General features: G+C 34.5%; 4 protein-coding genes and 2 long non-coding RNA genes across 11 annotated transcripts in view; 4 read left to right on the top strand and 2 right to left on the bottom strand.

The window, feature by feature from the left end:
- The window catches only part of LOC143153523 (uncharacterized), a 42,093-nt gene extending 41,124 nt beyond the window's left edge, over window positions 1-969 (bottom strand). Inside the window, exons 1-2 of the long non-coding RNA XR_012993838.1 lie at window positions 803-969; window positions 469-569 (exon numbers count right to left, since the gene is read on the bottom strand). This is a non-coding gene — a long non-coding RNA (uncharacterized LOC143153523). The remainder of the gene's footprint in view (window positions 1-468; window positions 570-802) is intronic.
- Window positions 970-3,945: 2,976 nt separating this feature from the next.
- Eogt (EGF-domain O-GlcNAc transferase) lies at window positions 3,946-8,014 on the top strand. 4 transcript variants are annotated; one of them, XM_076324282.1, is made up of 12 exons: window positions 3,946-4,335; window positions 4,414-4,502; window positions 4,586-4,958; window positions 5,191-5,397; window positions 5,486-5,634; window positions 5,718-5,881; window positions 5,980-6,097; window positions 6,164-6,317; window positions 6,844-7,044; window positions 7,118-7,251; window positions 7,311-7,413; window positions 7,506-8,014. In XM_076324282.1, the coding sequence occupies exons 3-12, from the start codon at window positions 4,779-4,781 to the stop codon at window positions 7,767-7,769; spliced, it is 1,674 nt and encodes a 557-aa protein (XP_076180397.1). In that variant the 5' UTR covers window positions 3,946-4,335; window positions 4,414-4,502; window positions 4,586-4,778; the 3' UTR covers window positions 7,770-8,014. The 4 variants fall into 4 exon arrangements, with proteins under 4 accessions (XP_076180397.1, XP_076180396.1, XP_076180395.1 ...); XM_076324281.1 differs by having other exon boundaries at window positions 3,948-4,339; window positions 5,977-6,097; window positions 7,506-8,010; XM_076324280.1 differs by having other exon boundaries at window positions 3,948-4,335; window positions 4,414-4,506; window positions 5,977-6,097; window positions 7,506-8,010.
- On the bottom strand, window positions 7,977-9,926 carry LOC143153275 (uncharacterized). Its single transcript, XM_076324283.1, has 2 exons — window positions 9,796-9,926; window positions 7,977-9,708 (listed from the first exon to the last, which is right to left on the bottom strand). Exon 2 carries the CDS (start codon window positions 9,665-9,667, stop codon window positions 8,093-8,095), a length of 1,575 nt encoding a protein of 524 aa, XP_076180398.1. The 5' UTR covers window positions 9,668-9,708; window positions 9,796-9,926; the 3' UTR covers window positions 7,977-8,092.
- On the top strand, window positions 9,927-12,400 carry LOC143153276 (ATPase WRNIP1). 3 transcript variants are annotated; one of them, XM_076324285.1, is made up of 5 exons: window positions 9,927-9,982; window positions 10,280-10,564; window positions 10,634-11,462; window positions 11,563-11,790; window positions 12,176-12,400. In XM_076324285.1, exons 2-5 carry the CDS (start codon window positions 10,370-10,372, stop codon window positions 12,271-12,273), a joined length of 1,350 nt encoding a protein of 449 aa, XP_076180400.1. In that variant the 5' UTR covers window positions 9,927-9,982; window positions 10,280-10,369; the 3' UTR covers window positions 12,274-12,400. The 3 variants fall into 3 exon arrangements, with proteins under 3 accessions (XP_076180400.1, XP_076180399.1, XP_076180401.1); XM_076324286.1 differs by lacking the exon at window positions 9,927-9,982 and adding an exon at window positions 10,011-10,026; XM_076324284.1 differs by lacking the exon at window positions 9,927-9,982 and having other exon boundaries at window positions 9,990-10,564.
- A 392-nt stretch (window positions 12,401-12,792) lies between these two features.
- Window positions 12,793-18,384, top strand: part of Slmo (PRELI domain containing slowmo) — a 31,223-nt gene continuing 25,631 nt past the window's right edge. The window contains exons 1-2 of the mRNA XM_076323989.1: window positions 12,793-12,975; window positions 13,092-13,257. Coding sequence (XP_076180104.1) covers window positions 12,944-12,975; window positions 13,092-13,257 — 198 coding nt within the window. The 5' untranslated portion in view covers window positions 12,793-12,943. The remainder of the gene's footprint in view (window positions 12,976-13,091; window positions 13,258-18,384) is intronic.
- Window positions 13,933-14,653, top strand: LOC143153125 (uncharacterized). Its single transcript, XR_012993721.1, has 3 exons — window positions 13,933-14,132; window positions 14,210-14,434; window positions 14,492-14,653. It is a non-coding gene; the product is annotated as an uncharacterized LOC143153125 (long non-coding RNA).

The raw sequence follows: 18,384 nt of genomic DNA on the forward strand, positions 1-18,384 counted from the left end.
TGTAAGAATAACTTTCCATGAAAGGATGAAAATCCATCCTTCCAAAAATTTTGATTATTAACCTTTTCTTTCTCCGGACAAGGTCCTGCTAAAATCTTAAAACGTCCTCCATTAACGAAAAGGAAATACAACAATATTTGTAAAAACAATAACAAAAATAATGTATCGATCGAATTATTAAACGCGACGATCTGATTTGAATCTTTTAAGGGGAATAATCACGGCGGCGGACCGAAAAAATCATAAATTTCATTCTACATTTTAAACAGTTTTACTTACAAGTTTGAAAAACGATTAAGTCATGCTATATTGTTTAAAGGATACAAAAGTACTTAAACACACCGCACAAGTGGATCGAATGCATTTACTTTACGACGAGTTTTTGTCGATTTAACCTCAAATAGAAGTACAGAGGTAGAATGTGTGAGGATTGCAACTAAATATGGCAAGTATTAATTAATTACTTACGTAACAATCCAGACCATCACAGACGAGGCATAAGATCGATAAACGAGGAGAAGAGAAATACATTAGACGTCTGCATTTTGCGGGAGTTGGTGTCACATAATCTAAAATAACGATGTGTTAAATATCAGTAATTATGGAACGTCCGCTTCGTTTAGAAGTAGTGACTCTAGTAACTACATTTAATTTATGCAACTGAACTGAATTCATCCGTAAATTTATTAAACCAAACAATCTCACGAAATGTTGTAAAAATAAGTTCCATTTATTCACGTAAGTGGAATTACGAACATTATATCAACACGAAATTAAGAATATTCTTGAAGTTACAACTAACCTCAGAATTTGAATAGATTTTCCAAATCCAATTTATTCCCACACCTCGATTCCACAATATGCATTTTATACTCTAAGGGAAGAACGATTCAACACTTAACATTTTTATATCTTTTACAATATATTGAAATATAGGATCACTTAAAGAGAATGGAAACAAAGACAGAAAAGAACTACATTCATCAATCGAAATGAATTTGTTCGCACGGATAGAGATTCATATTCTGAAGACACAAAAAGCATTACCTGCAACATCAAATTCGTGTCTAGTACATATCCTCGAACATAGAGTGCACCACAAATCAGTGATATCTTTCGAGGTCGGTATTTCAGATTGTGATCCGATTCACGTGAGATAAATTATGTATTTTATATCCATGTATATTAGTTCTAGATAAGCTAATTCTGTATTACTTCCAACGTTATCGATATTCACTAGAATCAAATTTCAAGCGCATTAGGTGTAAGAACAAATAATTATGACGTTAATTATTTTGTAACAATCAGAAATCGAGTGAGATATAGCATAGACGGTGACATATGGAAATACTGCTCGAGTAAAATTCCAGTGATTCTAGAATTCATTTTCAATTTAAAAATCGAAGTCGAGAAAGATACTAAACGTAAAAAGCTTCAGGGATAAATTATCATACAATACTAGAAACTTTCATATCATCTATTTCGACTTATAATTTATGATCACATGGTGAGAATGAAAGTAAAGAACAGAAGGAAAGAAAGCTACTCGCGTTGTAATGTAATGAATTTATGGAAATGCATCAAAGTTAATTCGTATTCTCAAGTTTCATAAATATATTCAGACTTTCATGTGCGTTACAACAATTTTCTACGTTGCAATATTCAATTATTTATTCTTATATATCAAGTAACTAATCTAAATTCACAGCTCATTATATAGCTTCTCGGTACTACCCACGACGAAGAATTATTGATCGTCGCAAATAATATCACTGATTTACTAAGCTCATTTTACGTGGAGGTTTTTGGCGCGCTGAAAATGTAGTGCGGGTAGGTAGAAGGTAGAAAAAAAGGAAGGGAGGGCGCTGTTATCATCCCGGGCCTTAACTAGTGGACCCATCGGTAAGGCATACTAGCCATGCTTTATACGCCAAGATATTGGGAGGTTAGTAAGGGATCGTATATATACCGATCGGAACAGGTACGGGAACTTGCAGGAAACGGTCGGCAGGCAGTCTCCCTCTGGTGGCAAGCGTGGAAAGTGCCGCCACAAGTTGTTGCGAGCAGAAAGGAGATAGATGGAGTCACAGTTCCATCGATCTACCTCGACATGCGATACAAACGAAATTACTAAATCGAGGAGATAAAAGGAATTAAACCAAATGAGGGAAAATTGAAAAACGCACGACGCGAACCGTGGAATTGGTCTTACTAGGTCCCGTTTCCCCATAGTGGGCCCAATTTAAGAGAAAATACACGACGCCCCCATTTTGCTACAGAAGTGCCCCGTTTCTCCCAGCTTCGCGTCAGGAGCAAATGCAAGTATGGACCTAACTCACGAAGGATGACGAAGAAGAGGGTCTCATTCTGGAATAAGTGGCTTCCATAGTGAAAAAGATGTGTCTCAACTCTTTGGGTTCGCGACATCTTTCTCTGAAAGAGGACACACCAAACGAGACGACAATCGACCGTTCGGACCAGCTGCACGACCCGTCACTTGCTTATGCAACAAGCAGTTGTGACTGGACTGAGAAACCAATCGAGGAAACGAGCAAAAATAAGCTGGAAGAGAAGTAGTGAAAGTGTTTGCAATACGGATCTTAAACTTTATCATTCTTGAAAAGCCACGTTATAACACGAATTTAATATTTTTCTGTTTATATTTCAGGAAAATCTTCGTGACATCAATGACCGACGGAGCAAGGAAACATGTAAATTGTTTTCTGTCTTTGTCTGTATTATTCTAAATATTGCGTAAGTAGGGCGCCTATCAAATTATTTAAGAATTAGATTGAAAAATTCTTTTGAAAACTCCCTTCTTTATTTGTTCTTCGAACAGCGATCCAAATATATAAATAAAAATTCTGTAGAAAAGGAGATTGGCTAGACAACCTCCACGAGATGAAACGTGGGCAATCGACATTATTTAGAATGTAATTAACAATTGTACCATCTGTAGCAGTGTAATCGAATTGTTAATTATATGGTAAACAATATGAGCAAATCGACTGAGATCCTCCTTCTATGGTTTAATATAAGTTGAACATCATTTCAGAGTATGTACCTAGGGTAAGTTACGTTTAATTCATTAGATCAACTTGAATAGTTTTGTTGATCAGTTTAGTTCTTCGAAGGTGGGAGATCGACCGTCGTTCCGCTGTTTCCAAGGCCGATTCTTGTGATCGCCTTCTCGGACAGCGGTCAATTACCTTGCAGCGCCTCGCTGGCAACAATGGGTAATGTCAACAAAAGTCCACTACAATTCGAATAAAAGTAACGTACAACGTGTATTCTTTCAGGAGTGGGCAATTTTTATTTGTTCGTTAGCATGTATATTTAATTTTATAATTCAAATTTTACTTTTTATGTAACGGGTAGTTTATAAATTTTTGTTCTCTGGTGAGTTTATTTTGGTTTTTTACTTAAAAGAACTGAAAGTCAATTAACTATTTTTCTAGATAGAAAACTCATTGCGAGGAAGACTTGTGAATCAATAATCGATACGTGTAGCCTTGACAATGTCTATTGGATCATAATGAAAAATTTTGTTCGTGGAACAAAGAATATTTCAACGAAATGTTATTTTAAGCCATTGTTATTAACATTTACGCATGTTTCGAATACTAATGTTACAATATGTATCTTATTTACGACCTTTATTGACTTTGGTAGTTTAGTTGAGTATAGTTTCTAGAATCGATCTTTTTAAACAAAGAGGTCGCTGCGAAATGGCAGATATTTTACTGGGTCGGTATTTCAGATTTTAAAACGTTGCACATCAGCTTTCATAATTTGACAGTATCAAGAATCTCAGTTGAATAAATGTTGATATATTTACTAACGATAATATAAGGAGCATTTTGCTAGTTTCATCTTTAATTGATTTTAAAGTGGACCAGTTACCGAATATTGGTAATATAGGCAATGTAATTTGTCTGCAGTACCAGATCACCTAATATTAAAATCTAAATTCTTCCAATCCACCTAAAGATGGCCTATTAGAAAGACTCACTCCATCACGTGCGAGACGCAGAGATGGAGATTTGAATGTTACATCGGCTATATTAAAATTGTTGTGCAGTAGTTACGTTTTGAATCATACAAGAACACAAGTGTGCATTACAATTTGCTGTGTCATTGGAACATCAATAATGCGGAAAGTGCTGTGTCTACGTGAAAAAGAGTCCTTCGAGGATTTGTGACAGTGGTCGGCCATATTGAAGCTATCCCCAGCTAAAGTAGTGGCGCGTGTGTGTAAGGCAAGAAAGTCAGATGTTCGTGCTCCAAAGTTCCTTGTCTCATACTTACGAGAGGTGAATTCCACTCGTTGAACACGTAAGTATGTAATTACTCGATATGCTCTACAATAAAAAAATACTATACTCTTTGCTATATTACCGATTGGGTTAATAGGATTTAAAATGCCGGTATGATTTCGAAAACAAAGAGGGGGCTCTCTATGAGATTTGTTCTGTTGCTGAGAAATTTTCAAGGATAACTTGGTAGGTACGCATCAGCATAATGAATGATGTAAGGCACCGTGTGTGTAATGATTCTAGCATTGACTTTCACCAATTCTTTTAAGGAAATACACTCGCAGTGGTGTGGGTGTATGGACGATCGCGTTTGTGTGACAAAGCGCACACAGTAGGTGAGGTCATATACCCATCACTCGCAGAGGTGGTTCCTCCTCCATTCACACTGTACAGTCACTCTGTAAAGCAAGTGCACGAAACCATCTCAGGGAATTCCAGTTCATTTCGTTATTATATTTTACGATGATCGATAACACATTATTTAGAAAATTCTCAGTGTCGGTCGTTCTGGTGTTTACGATCACTGTCACTCATAGTAATTACACGGACATTGATCTGCCGCCTGATCACATGAAGTATTACTTCAACTCCTTTCCCACGGTAGCCGAAGAGTGCCGCAATGATACCGCCTGTCCGTACAAGGTAAATATGCGGTGTATTAATAACTCGGTTATATAAAAAAAAAAAAAATGTTACGATAATTAAAGGATGAATTTCCACGTTTTTCATTTCTTTTTCTACTTTCGCTCGCGTAAATTTGTACGAAAGTTGCGCATAAAACTTTGGGGACTTTACACGGGTCGGACACAAATATTAAAATCTCGGGATCGCAAAAGACGGATATTAACGAAGAATTTTTCTTGGAAAAACTTAGGATAGCCTTGATACCAAAGCTTGTTGGGGTTACGAGCCGAATTGCAAAGCCGAAAATTCTTTTTCCATTCCTCAATGTCCAGGTGATCACAAAGGATGGGTGACGACGAAAAAAGCTCAATTAGACACGTTTTACGCTCAAGGCGATTTCGGCTACGTGCGCGATCAAAGGAAGGAAATGTCGATTTTCTGCGAGCCATTATTTGTGGTAAGTTCAATTTGTATAACACACGATTTGAAAGCAGATAATAGAATATTTCGTTTGCTTTTTATTTAACCGATGTTTTTCATTTTAGGATGACTCGTCCCTCGAATGCTCGGAACACATGAGATTTTGTAGAGCAAGAAACATAATGATAAATTTCACAAAGCTGCTCCAAAGAAAAGACCCAATACGTTACAAAATGGATGTTTTAAAGGAAGGCCAAATTGGCGGATATTGCACGTACGTAAAAAAAAACCACGAACCGTACGACGTACCGTTATTATTATTACGAACTTAAGAATTGTGCTGCATCTCTGAATCAGATTAAATGAGAAACGACTGCAAGACAATGCGGATCACATTAGTCCATTGCAGTCCTGGGGACCCGAATTACGAAATTTCCGGAAGTTACCACGACCACCGATTGTGAACGGCGACTGTGATATCGTTATCGAGAAGCCAACGTACATAATGAAAATAGATGCTAGTAAGTCACAAAACAAAGATTCGACACCGAATTTCGTGCCGGTGAATACTCAAGTTTTAGGCACCCGCTCATTTGCCGAAGTCGTTCTGTTTCAGTAGTAAACATGTATCATCATTTCTGCGACTTTTTCAACTTGTACACGTCATTACACGTAAACCTCTCGCACCCCACCGCCTTCAGCACTGATAATCACATAATGATCTGGGAAACTTACAGGTAACTGACACGGGCGCAATAAAAAAACTACGAGATATTAGATACCAATCGTTCTCTCACTTTCAGTTACCGTTCAGCGTTCCAAGACACCTTCGAGGCTTTCTCGAGAAACCCGCTGTGGGATTTAAAAACGTTCCGCGGAGAAATTGTCTGCTTCAAGAATCTCGTGTTCCCATTACTGCCGCGCATGATCTTTGGTCTTTATTACAACACACCTCTTGTACGATTCTTTTTATTTTTCGATTTCGTTACGCACAAGGAACACCCGCAAAGTGTTCGATGCCGATTTTTACGAAACATTGTAGGTTTATAGAGCTCTCAAAATTAGACAACATTTAACTAATTTCATCTCTCAAAGTAAACACATATCGATAAACAAAATCAGTATGTATTTCTTATTGGACACTGATTATAGACACAAAATGTGTATAAAAAATGTAAGAAACGAGTAATTGTACTAGTGATTTATTGACTGTTTTTATTAATTTTTTTTACCGATGTGTATATTTTTGGTTAAAAACCATAAATAATTGTGTATTCGTATTTTTGGTACAGCATTAAAGGGCCGTAATTTTAGAGGGTAATTTCAGCTTTTAAAACTCAGCATCCACAGCTATAAGAAATACGTGTCTTTTATTTCAATTTACTCTATAAACGTGCAAAAGTTTCATCTTACATGGTATCGCATGTTCCTTAACCGGAAAATCTATCATTGTAAATTTTTGATTGACCGAATAATATTTTAGATTTACGGCTGTGAGAAAAGTGGATTATTTAAGGCTTTCGGCGATCACGTGTTGCATAGATTGCACATACCTCTTCACGAGAGAAAAAACCAAAGGATACGCGTGACTTTGCTCAGCAGAGACACACAATACAGAAAAATTTTAAACGAAGACGAGTTGGTAAAAGCTCTGAAGGAGAATACAGAATATAGAGTTAAAAAAGTAACTGATCTAATAAATAGACAAATTTCACGTATAGTCGTTGATATATGTGACAAAAATATTATTTTTGCAGGTAGTCTACAATAAGAAGATTTCGTTCAAAAAGCAACTAGAAATTACAAGAAACTCGGATATTTTGATCGGTATTCATGGAGCTGGATTGTCACACTTGATGTTTTTACCGGATTGGGCAGCTGTATTCGAGATGTATGTATACAAAATTTTCCTCTCAAAAACTGTACTTCTTAGATATAATTATCGTTTAGATATAACTGTGAAGATCCAGGATGTTACAAGGATCTCGCCCGTTTACGCGGCGTGAAGTATTTCACGTGGAAAAATATTTCAAAATTAGTGCAACAAGATCCTGTAAGTAATGGTTCAAGTTATATGTATTTTAAAAAAATAAACTAATATTTAAAATTAATATTTGTTACAAGTATAATTTAAATGTTACATAGGGTACACATCCTGATGGAGGGGCTCACGCAAAGTTCACGAATTACAGCTTTGATGTTAAAGAATTCCTGCGTATAGTTTCACTTGCTAGGGATCACGTAAAAAATCATAACGCTTTTAAAAAATTCATCACTAAAAGAACGCAAGCGAAGAGATCGGAAGTAAAAAACGAAACTAGAACAAGCGACGTTAAAGACGTCGAAACTCCTAAGTCAAAAGAATCGACCGAACTGAAGCCTGATGTTCAACCCAAAGATGAATTATAATGAATTCTTAGACAAATAATTTCGATATCAACGAATCGTTTTAATGTTTGTTAGATTGATGAATGTTATAGTTAAATTGAACCGAACAAACGACTTGTTACCAATTAAGCTTTTTACTTATTTTTATACTGATACATGTACATACTTATTTTAATAAAAAAAAGTAATAAATACGGAATACACTTTCATATTTATACATAATGGCAGTGATAATAGTTTGCTACTTCTAATGATATAAGTATATTTGGCCTACAAATATTTACAGGATACAATATACAAAATCATAATCCCTGATAAATAAGTGATGCAACAAATTATACATTTTATAATTTAATTTGTACCTGTTTTCTGTAGAAAAATAAAACCGATGTTATATTTACAGCCATATATGCAATTAAAATTTGCAAAGCTTTTAACTGATTTACATACAATGTACGTACTAACATATTAATACCACCAGTCATCAAATTTGCCAGTAAAAAGAAGAATAAACCATTATAATTAACAGCTTCGAATATTTCAAATGTGTTGCTGATTGCACTTTTCTCACACTTGTTAGCCACACATTCTCGTTTTTTTTTTAAGTTTGATTTACGTACTTTAGGCTTCTTTTCCACATATTCCGAATCTGTTGTGGTTGTACGAATTAATATGTCGATAATTACTTCCATCAATAATAATAATGTAAGTATCATAACACCCAATGTAAGTATCCACATACAATACCCTGCATTTGCTAAGCGCCTTGAGACTTTAAAGTATGCATCGCAAAACAAAGTGGCTGCACACGTTTGTGCCGCTATCAGGGATAATCTGATACACAATATCATAGATTCGTTGTAACTTGCATCGATTTCATATCCAAAAATTGTCATATGAAAAGTTTTGTGCTTCCATTGCATTGAATTTTGTGCAAACGAGTTATAATAAGTAGAATGTATTAACCTACCAACTGCTACACCTACTAAATAAAGACCTACATATCCAGGTACAGAGACTACTCCTTCTCGATTAGCAGAAATAAAATCATCCCTTGGACTGTCACTTAAAACCCATTCCTTCAATCCCTTAGTACTTAAAATATATTCGTGCATTATTAAAATCCAAAAACCCGATAATAATGAATACCGTGAATTAATAGTACTTGTGATAGAACTTGTAAATATTTTAACAAAAGCAAGAGTTATGAAAAAGTTCCAATGAAATCCATATTCGGTTACATGCTTTTGATACCCTATAACTTCAATAGCAATAGAACGACCAAAACCTAATATTAAAAGTAGAATACAACTTTTAGCCGATTGTTTTATATTCATTGATAAAGTATGAAAGAAACCTATCCTTGGTTTGGGAGCAAAGTCTCTAGCTTCTGGTGCTACTAAAGCATTTGCCAATATAAATAATCCAACACCAGTGTCCATTAAACTGTATCCAAATACCTCAGTCTTGGCAAATTTGCGAGGAAAAATACGAAAGTCTATGGCTAATATACATATTGTTGTTACAATATTGGTTAATGCTCTAAAATTTGTAATAAAAGGCTTTTTGCCATGATTAGGTTTCATATTATAACTTGATATAGGATTTGAATTAATTCCCAATAATAAAATATTAATAATAGATATCAACATCATAGCACAGCAAACAGTAACAATGTACTCGGACAATATAGTACAGCATAAAATAGACGGGATTACAAGTAGTATAAATTCTATGATAACTCTAACATTTCTATGAATGAACCTTCCTAGAAGACCTAATGTAGTTGTGGTTAAAAGAATGGTACATATATTTGGCATGATTACATAAACAACTTCTCTGGCTGTTGTTCCACCATGGTTAGAAATAAATGCTTCTTGTTCTTGACGATAAATGTCTCTGTTCCATATATTTGACATATTTGTTAAATAAATATTTACTTCTCTTAATGTACAAATTTCTGAAAAAAATATTCTGAATTAGTTTTATGTAAGTAAAATTTGCAGAATATGATGACGTGAATTTCCTTATTAATATATATACTTACTTAAACGAACATTTCTTTTAAATTAAATAAATAATATACGTTAATAAACAATACATGTTTGTACAGATTTTATATCACATTCATCTGTCAACGGTAGATGGTGCTACTTTATTGCCGGTTCACACAGCAATCGCACTTGATTCCGGTTACATGGTCATAGGCTACCGAAAGTTAAATTAACATAACGGTACACTTTGAAATATATTCTTTATGTGATTTTGTTTGTTACAAGTAATTATAGCATTTGACAATAAATAACAAATTGCTCTATACCAAAAATGAAAAGTGTAATTAACTATTCATAGATAGGCTAAGATATTCAAAATAAGCTATTATGTTTTAATAATCATTATAATTTAAACATGTAAAAAGAATATGATTTGATGCAAGTATGCTGTGTCCATTATGCAGAAAAGAATACACTGTAGAAGATATAGGAAAACATGTTGATTCGTGTCTTTCATTAGTTAATGTAACTCCACAGGAGTCGTCAACTTCAAAAAGACCTTTTATTAATGAAGAAATTGTGGAAACAAATGTATCAAAAAAATATAAAGCAAGCCCTGTGAAAAATATGTCAAATATAAATCAACATAAAATAACTACAAATAAAGAATATGTTCCCCTTGCTGAAAAAATGCGGCCCGTGTGCCTTGATGATTATGTAGGCCAAGAACAAGTAATTGGTTCTAATACAGTATTACAACAATTATTAACAAAAGGATGTATTCCGAGCATGGTATTTTGGGGTCCACCAGGGTGTGGAAAGGTAACATAATTATTAATTGCTATAGTGTTTTTAATTTCTAATAGTACATATTGTTTAAACTTTTTTTAGTCATCTTTGGCCCATGTTATATCACGTTTATGCAAAGAAATACATGCAGACCAAATTCATGTTATAAAACTCTCTGCAACGTCATCTGGTGTCAGTAATATAAAGGATATCGTTAATAAAGCAAAAAATGGATTTAAATTATATCGCCAAACTATTGTATTTATGGATGAAATACATCGCTTCAATAAACTCCAACAAGATATTTTTCTGCCACATGTAGAGGCAGGCACATTTACTTTGATCGGCACTACTACAGAAAATCCATCTTACAGTTTGAATTCTGCTTTATTAAGTAGATGCCGTGTATTTGTTTTAAATAAATTAACAACGTTAAATGTAATGGAAATCCTTTATAAAGCAATTTCGTCTATTAATGGAGAAATATATGATCCTCAAAATAAAAAATTATCAAATAATTCACAGGACAAACCAAACTCTACTTCTAAGCCAGATTTTACTATCAGTAAAACAGTAACTGAATGGTTAGCAGAAGTATGCGATGGAGATGCACGTGTTGCATTAAATGGTTTAGAACTAGCAGTTAAGACTAAAGTATTAAATAAACCAAATCCTTCTCATTTTGTGCCAATAACTCTTGAAGATGTTAAAGAAAGTCTTAAACAAGCACATATGTTATCTGATAAACAAACTAATAATACACATCATTTGTATTTTGCATTACATAAATCGATTAAAGGTGGTAATGCAAATGCATCTTTATATTGGTTAGCAAGAATTATGGCTGTCAAAGAAGATCCTGTAAACATAGCAAGACGATTGGTAAGAATATCTAGCGAAGATATTGGTTTAGCAGATTCAGAAGCTTTGGGTGTGTATTTTGAAGAATATGAGATATATTTTTGTATAAATAAACTATTGTTAAACACTAGTTACAATAATGAATAATATTTGGAATTTTTTAATATTAGGAATAGCTGTTCATACTATGCATGGATGTCAAATGATTGGAATGCCAGAGTGTGATGTACTTTTAGGACAATGTGTTGTATATCTAACTAAAACGTCAAAATCACGCCTTATACATAATGCATTAGAATCTGCTAAAAGTATTATTACGAGGCATAAAGGTCCACAACCTGCAGTACCATTACACATTAAAGACAGATCAGGAGAAAGAAAACTTCAAGCTATTTTCGGTAAGATGTCACGAGTAGACAGCTATTTACCCTTAAATTATTTAATTATTTTGTTCACTTGCAACAGTTTATAATAAATTATTTTCTTATAATTTCGTCGGGCACGTAGTATTAATGTTTTAAGATATAATCTATACAAATGAAATTTATATAAATTGAATAATACTGACTTTATATAAATGTTATGTTTGTATTTTAATGAGAACAAATGTGTGTTTCCTTAGAGCCCTGCAGCAAATGCTTGTGTGACAGGGCCCTTGTTATAATATAAAAAAAAAAAAAATTAGTATAAATATCATATGACAATTAATAAAAGAGCTAAAAGGACTCTAAGTATTGTCAGTCTAGAGTTAAATTGCAATAATTTTCAAGATATTTTTTTCAGGACACAAGAAGGAGAATTTAGTCAGAAAAGAGGAGAGTATTAAAACTTACTTACCATTTGGTCTTCAGCATAAGAATTTCTTTCTGGATGATCTCTGAGCTTTTTCCATCAGAAAACAAACTTTCGGATAGCATTTTCACCGATAAAATACTATCTACGGCATAAAACCACCCATGTTTGTAAAAGTTCATTTGACGTTTAAATATAAATTAATTTTTACCATGACTTATTATTTTTAACTATAATTTATTTTCTTTTATGACACTACAATTTAGTTAGGTTCAAAGAGATCTGCAAGATAAAGTGATCGCACAATTTATTATACAAAGTAAATACGAATTATTTGAAAATTAAAATGAAGTTTTTATTTGTGTTGTAACAATCTACGTATGATGTAGAAGCGTAATTTTAAACTTATGGAAAGTTATATATTACATTACATGATTTAAAGGAAGTCATATATTGTGTCATTATATTGAAATAATATTTCGGCTGAACAGAATGCGGGTTGGTGCAAGAAATTTGATTTGAATTTTACGCGCCAAATTTAGTGCGCGGCGCTCGATCAATGTCTAAGGTACCAACTGTTGATGAATGATTGTGGGTTGAAGTTCATTGCAATCATTTTGTTGGCTTTTAAGTAACATTAGGTTTCGTAGTCGGTTGACTCACCTTGCTGTAGTTGAGTTGTATGTCATTTTTCGTATCACCGTACGTAATTTAAATTACAGTCTTAACGTTGGGTCTTACAGAATAAATTGTATAAATATGAGGATTTGGACGTCGTATCACACATTTGAGTGAGTGTCATGCATAATTTATTTATTTATAACTTTCAAGGCTAGGATAGGAAAATATTTTATAATATCTTTGTGTTTATGAAAAAATTTTATCTTAAAATGCATGCAATTTGCAGGCATCCTTGGGAAACGGTCGTAAAAGCAGTCTCCAGAAAGTATCCGAACCCCGTAAACCCATCAATTTTGGGAACAGATGTCATTCAGAGACGAGTTGAAGGCGGTATTTTGTATTCACATAGATTGGTCACCAGTATTTGGCGTTTTCCTTCATGGATAGCACCAGTAAGTTTCTGATAATTATTAAGGTTATTCGTTCTACACAGTGTTGAACATAACCTCCTTGATTAGAGCATGAGATCTTTATTTGCACTTTAATCACGTGTCGCTTAAATTAATATAATTATTTGAACAAAGTTTAAGCAAAGCATTAGTGCATATATTTTCTTTGATAAACTATCAATAAGTTTTAAACATAGTTCGCAAAGGGAATGCTGCAATACAATATATTTTATCATCATTCTTCCAATTACAAATTTGGTTTACATTCTTTACAAAATGACAGTGTTTATATCGAAATGCAATATACTCTATTTCTCACATATTTATATCAAAAGATACAGGATTTTCTTAATTAATTTATTTTATTATCTTATTATCCAACCAGTTTCTCAGTATTATCTGCTATGGTGATATATTTTTACTAAAATCTTGATTTTCTTCTCCGTTTCAAGCTTTATCGGCTGACATAAAAAATGGCCTTTGGCATATTAATTGTAAATAATTTGAATCGTATAATGTTGCATTATATACTAATGATTCGGAACCATAATTTATTTGAAAATAATTATACGCTATTAACAATCTTTATCAAATTGTACAAAGCTTATGTATAATTAACGATTAATTACATAAGTAAAGATATCCTTCTGGTCATAATTAAAAATTTTTCAGCAATTTTGTTTTAGTACACGCTACAGCAACGTGAGCACTGGTATCGTAGAAGGTTGGAAAATTTAAGCTCGATTTCACTGGTTGATCAAAGAAGAATAGAGTAACGTTACTTTGCAATAGCTTATCTATGGTTCGGTTTATAGATTGTAACAGCGCGCTCTCGTGGAGGGATAACGAAGTTGTTCGTTCGTATACGATTTTATCAGGTCAGACTCTTCGATCTTCTTTCAACCCGTATCCTTAAACATTTTATTTGTATATTTTTCTAATTAAATTATAGCAGACGTTACATAATTCTCGTGTAGTTGCGATAACCGACAGATACAAAGACGCGGTATCACGAGTTTGTGACGTTAATCGGGTACGCGGAAGATAATTTGGGATATGCCGCCGAATACAAATTAAGAAGATACCCGCGGTTGCATAATATTTCATTTTTGCGCGGATAAGAGGGTCGGTGGAACGCCAGATTACGCGGTCGAGGTTTTCGTTGTTTCGATCGTGGCTCGTAAGTAGTTTATACGATTCTATAACCACACTGTACGTCGATAATCCTCGATTGTAGCGCAGGTTGTTACATAACCGACGGAGTGGGATTTATTCGACCTCGAAAGAATTGAACGTATTCGCATTAATACCTTAAAGTAATTTATCGCGAAATCGCAAACTCGATACGAAAGATTTCTTCGAAGTTTCGTAACAGACTGATCATAAGGAGAGGAGGTGGAAGGGTGCAAGGGGTTCAGGTAAATAACTTCTCCATAATCCATCATGATTCGACATCGCTTAACCGATCGAAGGGTCGATACTTACGTTCTCAAAGATTACTCTCTGCGACTTTCATTTAAAGATTACCGTGGGTATGGCTGAACCGGTTCTCTTATTTACCGACGGTTCGACATCGCGTAAGAAATTAATCCACACGCCGGGGTTGTGCGTCATTTCTTTGCTCGACGCCAGTTTACGAACAAAACAGTTTTGCACCGTTTGACCGAGCAATAACTGTACAAACACCGGCAGCGATACAGCTGGAAATTCGGAAACTTTCCACAACTGGTGGGATGAGAGTGGGGAGCGTGCAAGAAAAAGGTACGGAGGGGCGTGGATGAGGTCGGGGTAGAGGGGAGGGGACAGGGATGGCACGAGACAGAGAATTACAAAACAACGACATCGACGGTATCAACTTTCATAATGAGCGTCCCCTACTCCCCTCGATGCTCCCGCTCTTTGGCAATCATCCAGCTAGACGCCTGCGTTTTGGAATACACATCGGCTCTCTTACAGCCTCTCTGTGCATCCCCGGGTTCTTCCCTAGCCAACGGGAGGTGGGCGGAGATTCTAGCTTCGAATCCTTTTCGGCTCGGCGAATTGCTTCCTTTCGCAGGATTTTCTATAAGCTTGGCCATTTCGCAAAGCCGTTCCGTTGTGCCGGCTCGCTCGCACGAATGCCTCGAATCACAGTCCCGTATATAACGAATGCACAGCAGCTGGAAGGCGGGAGGAGGAGATAGCCTCCGCGTTTAGGCACTCTTGAAATTACTCGCCGGGAAGGAAAGTGCAAAGGCTCGTCCCAATTTGAATTAGTCGACCACTGTCTTTTTTTTTATTTATTATTATTATTAATTTTTTTTGTAATTTTTTCTTCCTCGAAACCGTTTCCACGTCGCCACCTCACGGCCAACCACCAACGCGAAATCGACGAAAATTACGGAATGATCACTGGTAGCTAACAATAAGTTTCGCCTCTCGAATCGGTCGAATATGGTGATGTTCAATGAAACGAAAGGCTTAATAAATTCATTATTCGCGAAATATTTGTGCATTACGCGGGACGATTGCGATAATTCCCACGGTCTCGTAATTAAGGTATTATTAATCACCGAAATTCATTATCAATTACGTACAAACGACAACCCATGGATATTCGACGTAGGCTAATTATGTTGACGTTTTTGTCGATTTATTCGTTTCTATAATAAATTATGTCGTTGAATTTTTATTATAGTATGGATACTGTTCTTGCATCGACGCCGATGGAATCCTTTCAATCGAAGCGTTCATTATTATTATTATTATTATTTACGTTTTGTATTATTCATTAACGATCCACTGTTCGTCTTTCGCCATTGTCAATTACTACACGCGAACGTTCTCAAAATTTTTTAAGTAATTATCTGCATCGAGGATTGCGACTTATCGCGACTCGCGATGTTATTCTGAAATATGGTGCAAATATGATAATAAATATCGCGTAATGAGATCGTACAGAAATATGCATCCAATTGAGAATGAATACGAACACGGTAATTCTATTTCAGATTTAAAAAAATTGTGACACGGATGTTTTATTTACATATGGACTTTTTGATTCGCTATTAACGCGTTATAAATAATTCTTATGGATTGTTGGAGTTTATCAGACGATTAGTGAGAGTTTGGCACAGATTTCTGAGGTTCCGTGCGTATAAATCTGAACTTCGTACAACATGTATGATTACATACCAATCATGAGTTCACTAAAAGTAAAATCACTAGAATCCAGAAAAGGTTGTAATAATACACTCTTCCTTTTTAAGCTAATTAATAATATACTTCTATGCTTTAGAACCTTTGGATATGTGCAAACTTTTCTCCCTAATCGCTATTTTTCTTAACTTTGGCTACTGAAATCTTATTAGTCACATGCACGTAACTGCTTTGATCATTTAGAAACTTAATTGTTAAACTAATATAAGAACTTTGTGATACGTTCCCTTTCTTTTTTTTTTCTTTTCGTTTTGATGATTAATATAATATATGTTACAGACATCTGTGTGTATGTGTGTGTATGTATGTGTGTATGTATGATGTATGTATGATGTATGATGTATATATGATGTATGTATGATGTACGTATGATGTATGTATGTATGCATATATGTATGTATGTATGTATGCATATATGTATGTATGTATGCATATATGTATGTATGTATGTATGATGTATGTATGATGTATGTATGATGTATGTATGCATATATGTATGTATGTATGTATGATGTATGTATGATGTATGTATGATGTATGTATGATGTATGTATGATGTATGTATGATGTATGTATGATGTACGTATGATGTATGTATGATGTATGTATGATGTATGTATGATGTATGTATGCATGTATGATGTATGTATGATGTATGTATGTATGTATGTACATATGCATGCATGTATGATGTATGTATGCATGTGTATATGCATGTATATATGTATATATGTATGTATGCATGTGTATATGCATGTATATATGTATATATGTATGTATGCATGTGTATATGCATGTATATATGTATATATGTATGTATGCATGCATGTTGCATACAACCGCTTAAACAAACAAATAAATTTAATATAACTTTTGCATACAAAATGGCCGTGTAAGGGCCAGTATGTCGTTATGCACGAACACGAATATTTATCGTCATAAATTGTTCATTTCGCTGCGGAAAATGCGAACGTAAGACGCGTGGTGTGGATGGCAGATTTGCAATACGAATTCGCATAAGCCGGTGCAGTTTACTCCAAGTATAGAAATCTTCAGGGATTTCCAGTTGCGCGAACATTTCGATACGGGCATGTACTATCTTACAAGGTCCCCGAGGTAAAAGTTTAATCGGTCAATGAGCAATCGATCTTTTACTCGATGATAGAGCTTGAAAAACTAAAATTGTAATGGTTCTTTTTACGGGAAATGTCGTCTGATTTACATATAACAAACTTTCAGTTTTCCTTATTCGTTATAACGACAGTTGTAACATTCCAGGTTACAATGAGTTTGCAAACATAAGAATATCAACATTTATTTCCATTTAAACAGGCTCGTTTGCCCGTTACTATTTGTTCTACTCTATCAGGAATATTATATAAAAATGACATTTGCTTGCGACTACAATTAGGTTTCTTTAATAAAAATGTCCCCTATTTTAGTTTGAAACACTGGTAAAATGTATCGACATGAAAGAGTACAGAGCTTAGATGCTATAGTGTGAATTTTCGACTATCAGAAACTATCGATAGTAGACATTGATTATCGAAATTGTTAGAATACAATGACATGAACCCATGCAGTGTTTGAGAAGTCAAGACTTGAGGGATGATCTCGATACCGATCTTCGTATTTTTTCAATTGATGTGCCGACGTGATCGTTACACTCTGTTCAGTTGTTCATAACCATGCTCCGCTGCACGACTGTATTATATTTATCTCTAAAATAATAGCGATAAATAATCCGTCCTATTTACTTTTTCTCTTGTGGTCAACAATTCCACCATCCCACAGAAACTCGTTCGATGGTCGAAAACCATGGATAGTTTCGATAGTACTATCGATTATTTTCCACCTCTGAACCTCGTGCAAATACAATGTTACTATTGATTAAGTTGGGCACGTGTAGGAGTGCACCGCGTGACTAGGAAT

The sequence above is a fragment of the Ptiloglossa arizonensis genome, chromosome 12, assembly GCF_051014685.1.
Source record: "Ptiloglossa arizonensis isolate GNS036 chromosome 12, iyPtiAriz1_principal, whole genome shotgun sequence".
Taxonomy (NCBI): domain Eukaryota; kingdom Metazoa; phylum Arthropoda; class Insecta; order Hymenoptera; family Colletidae; genus Ptiloglossa; species Ptiloglossa arizonensis.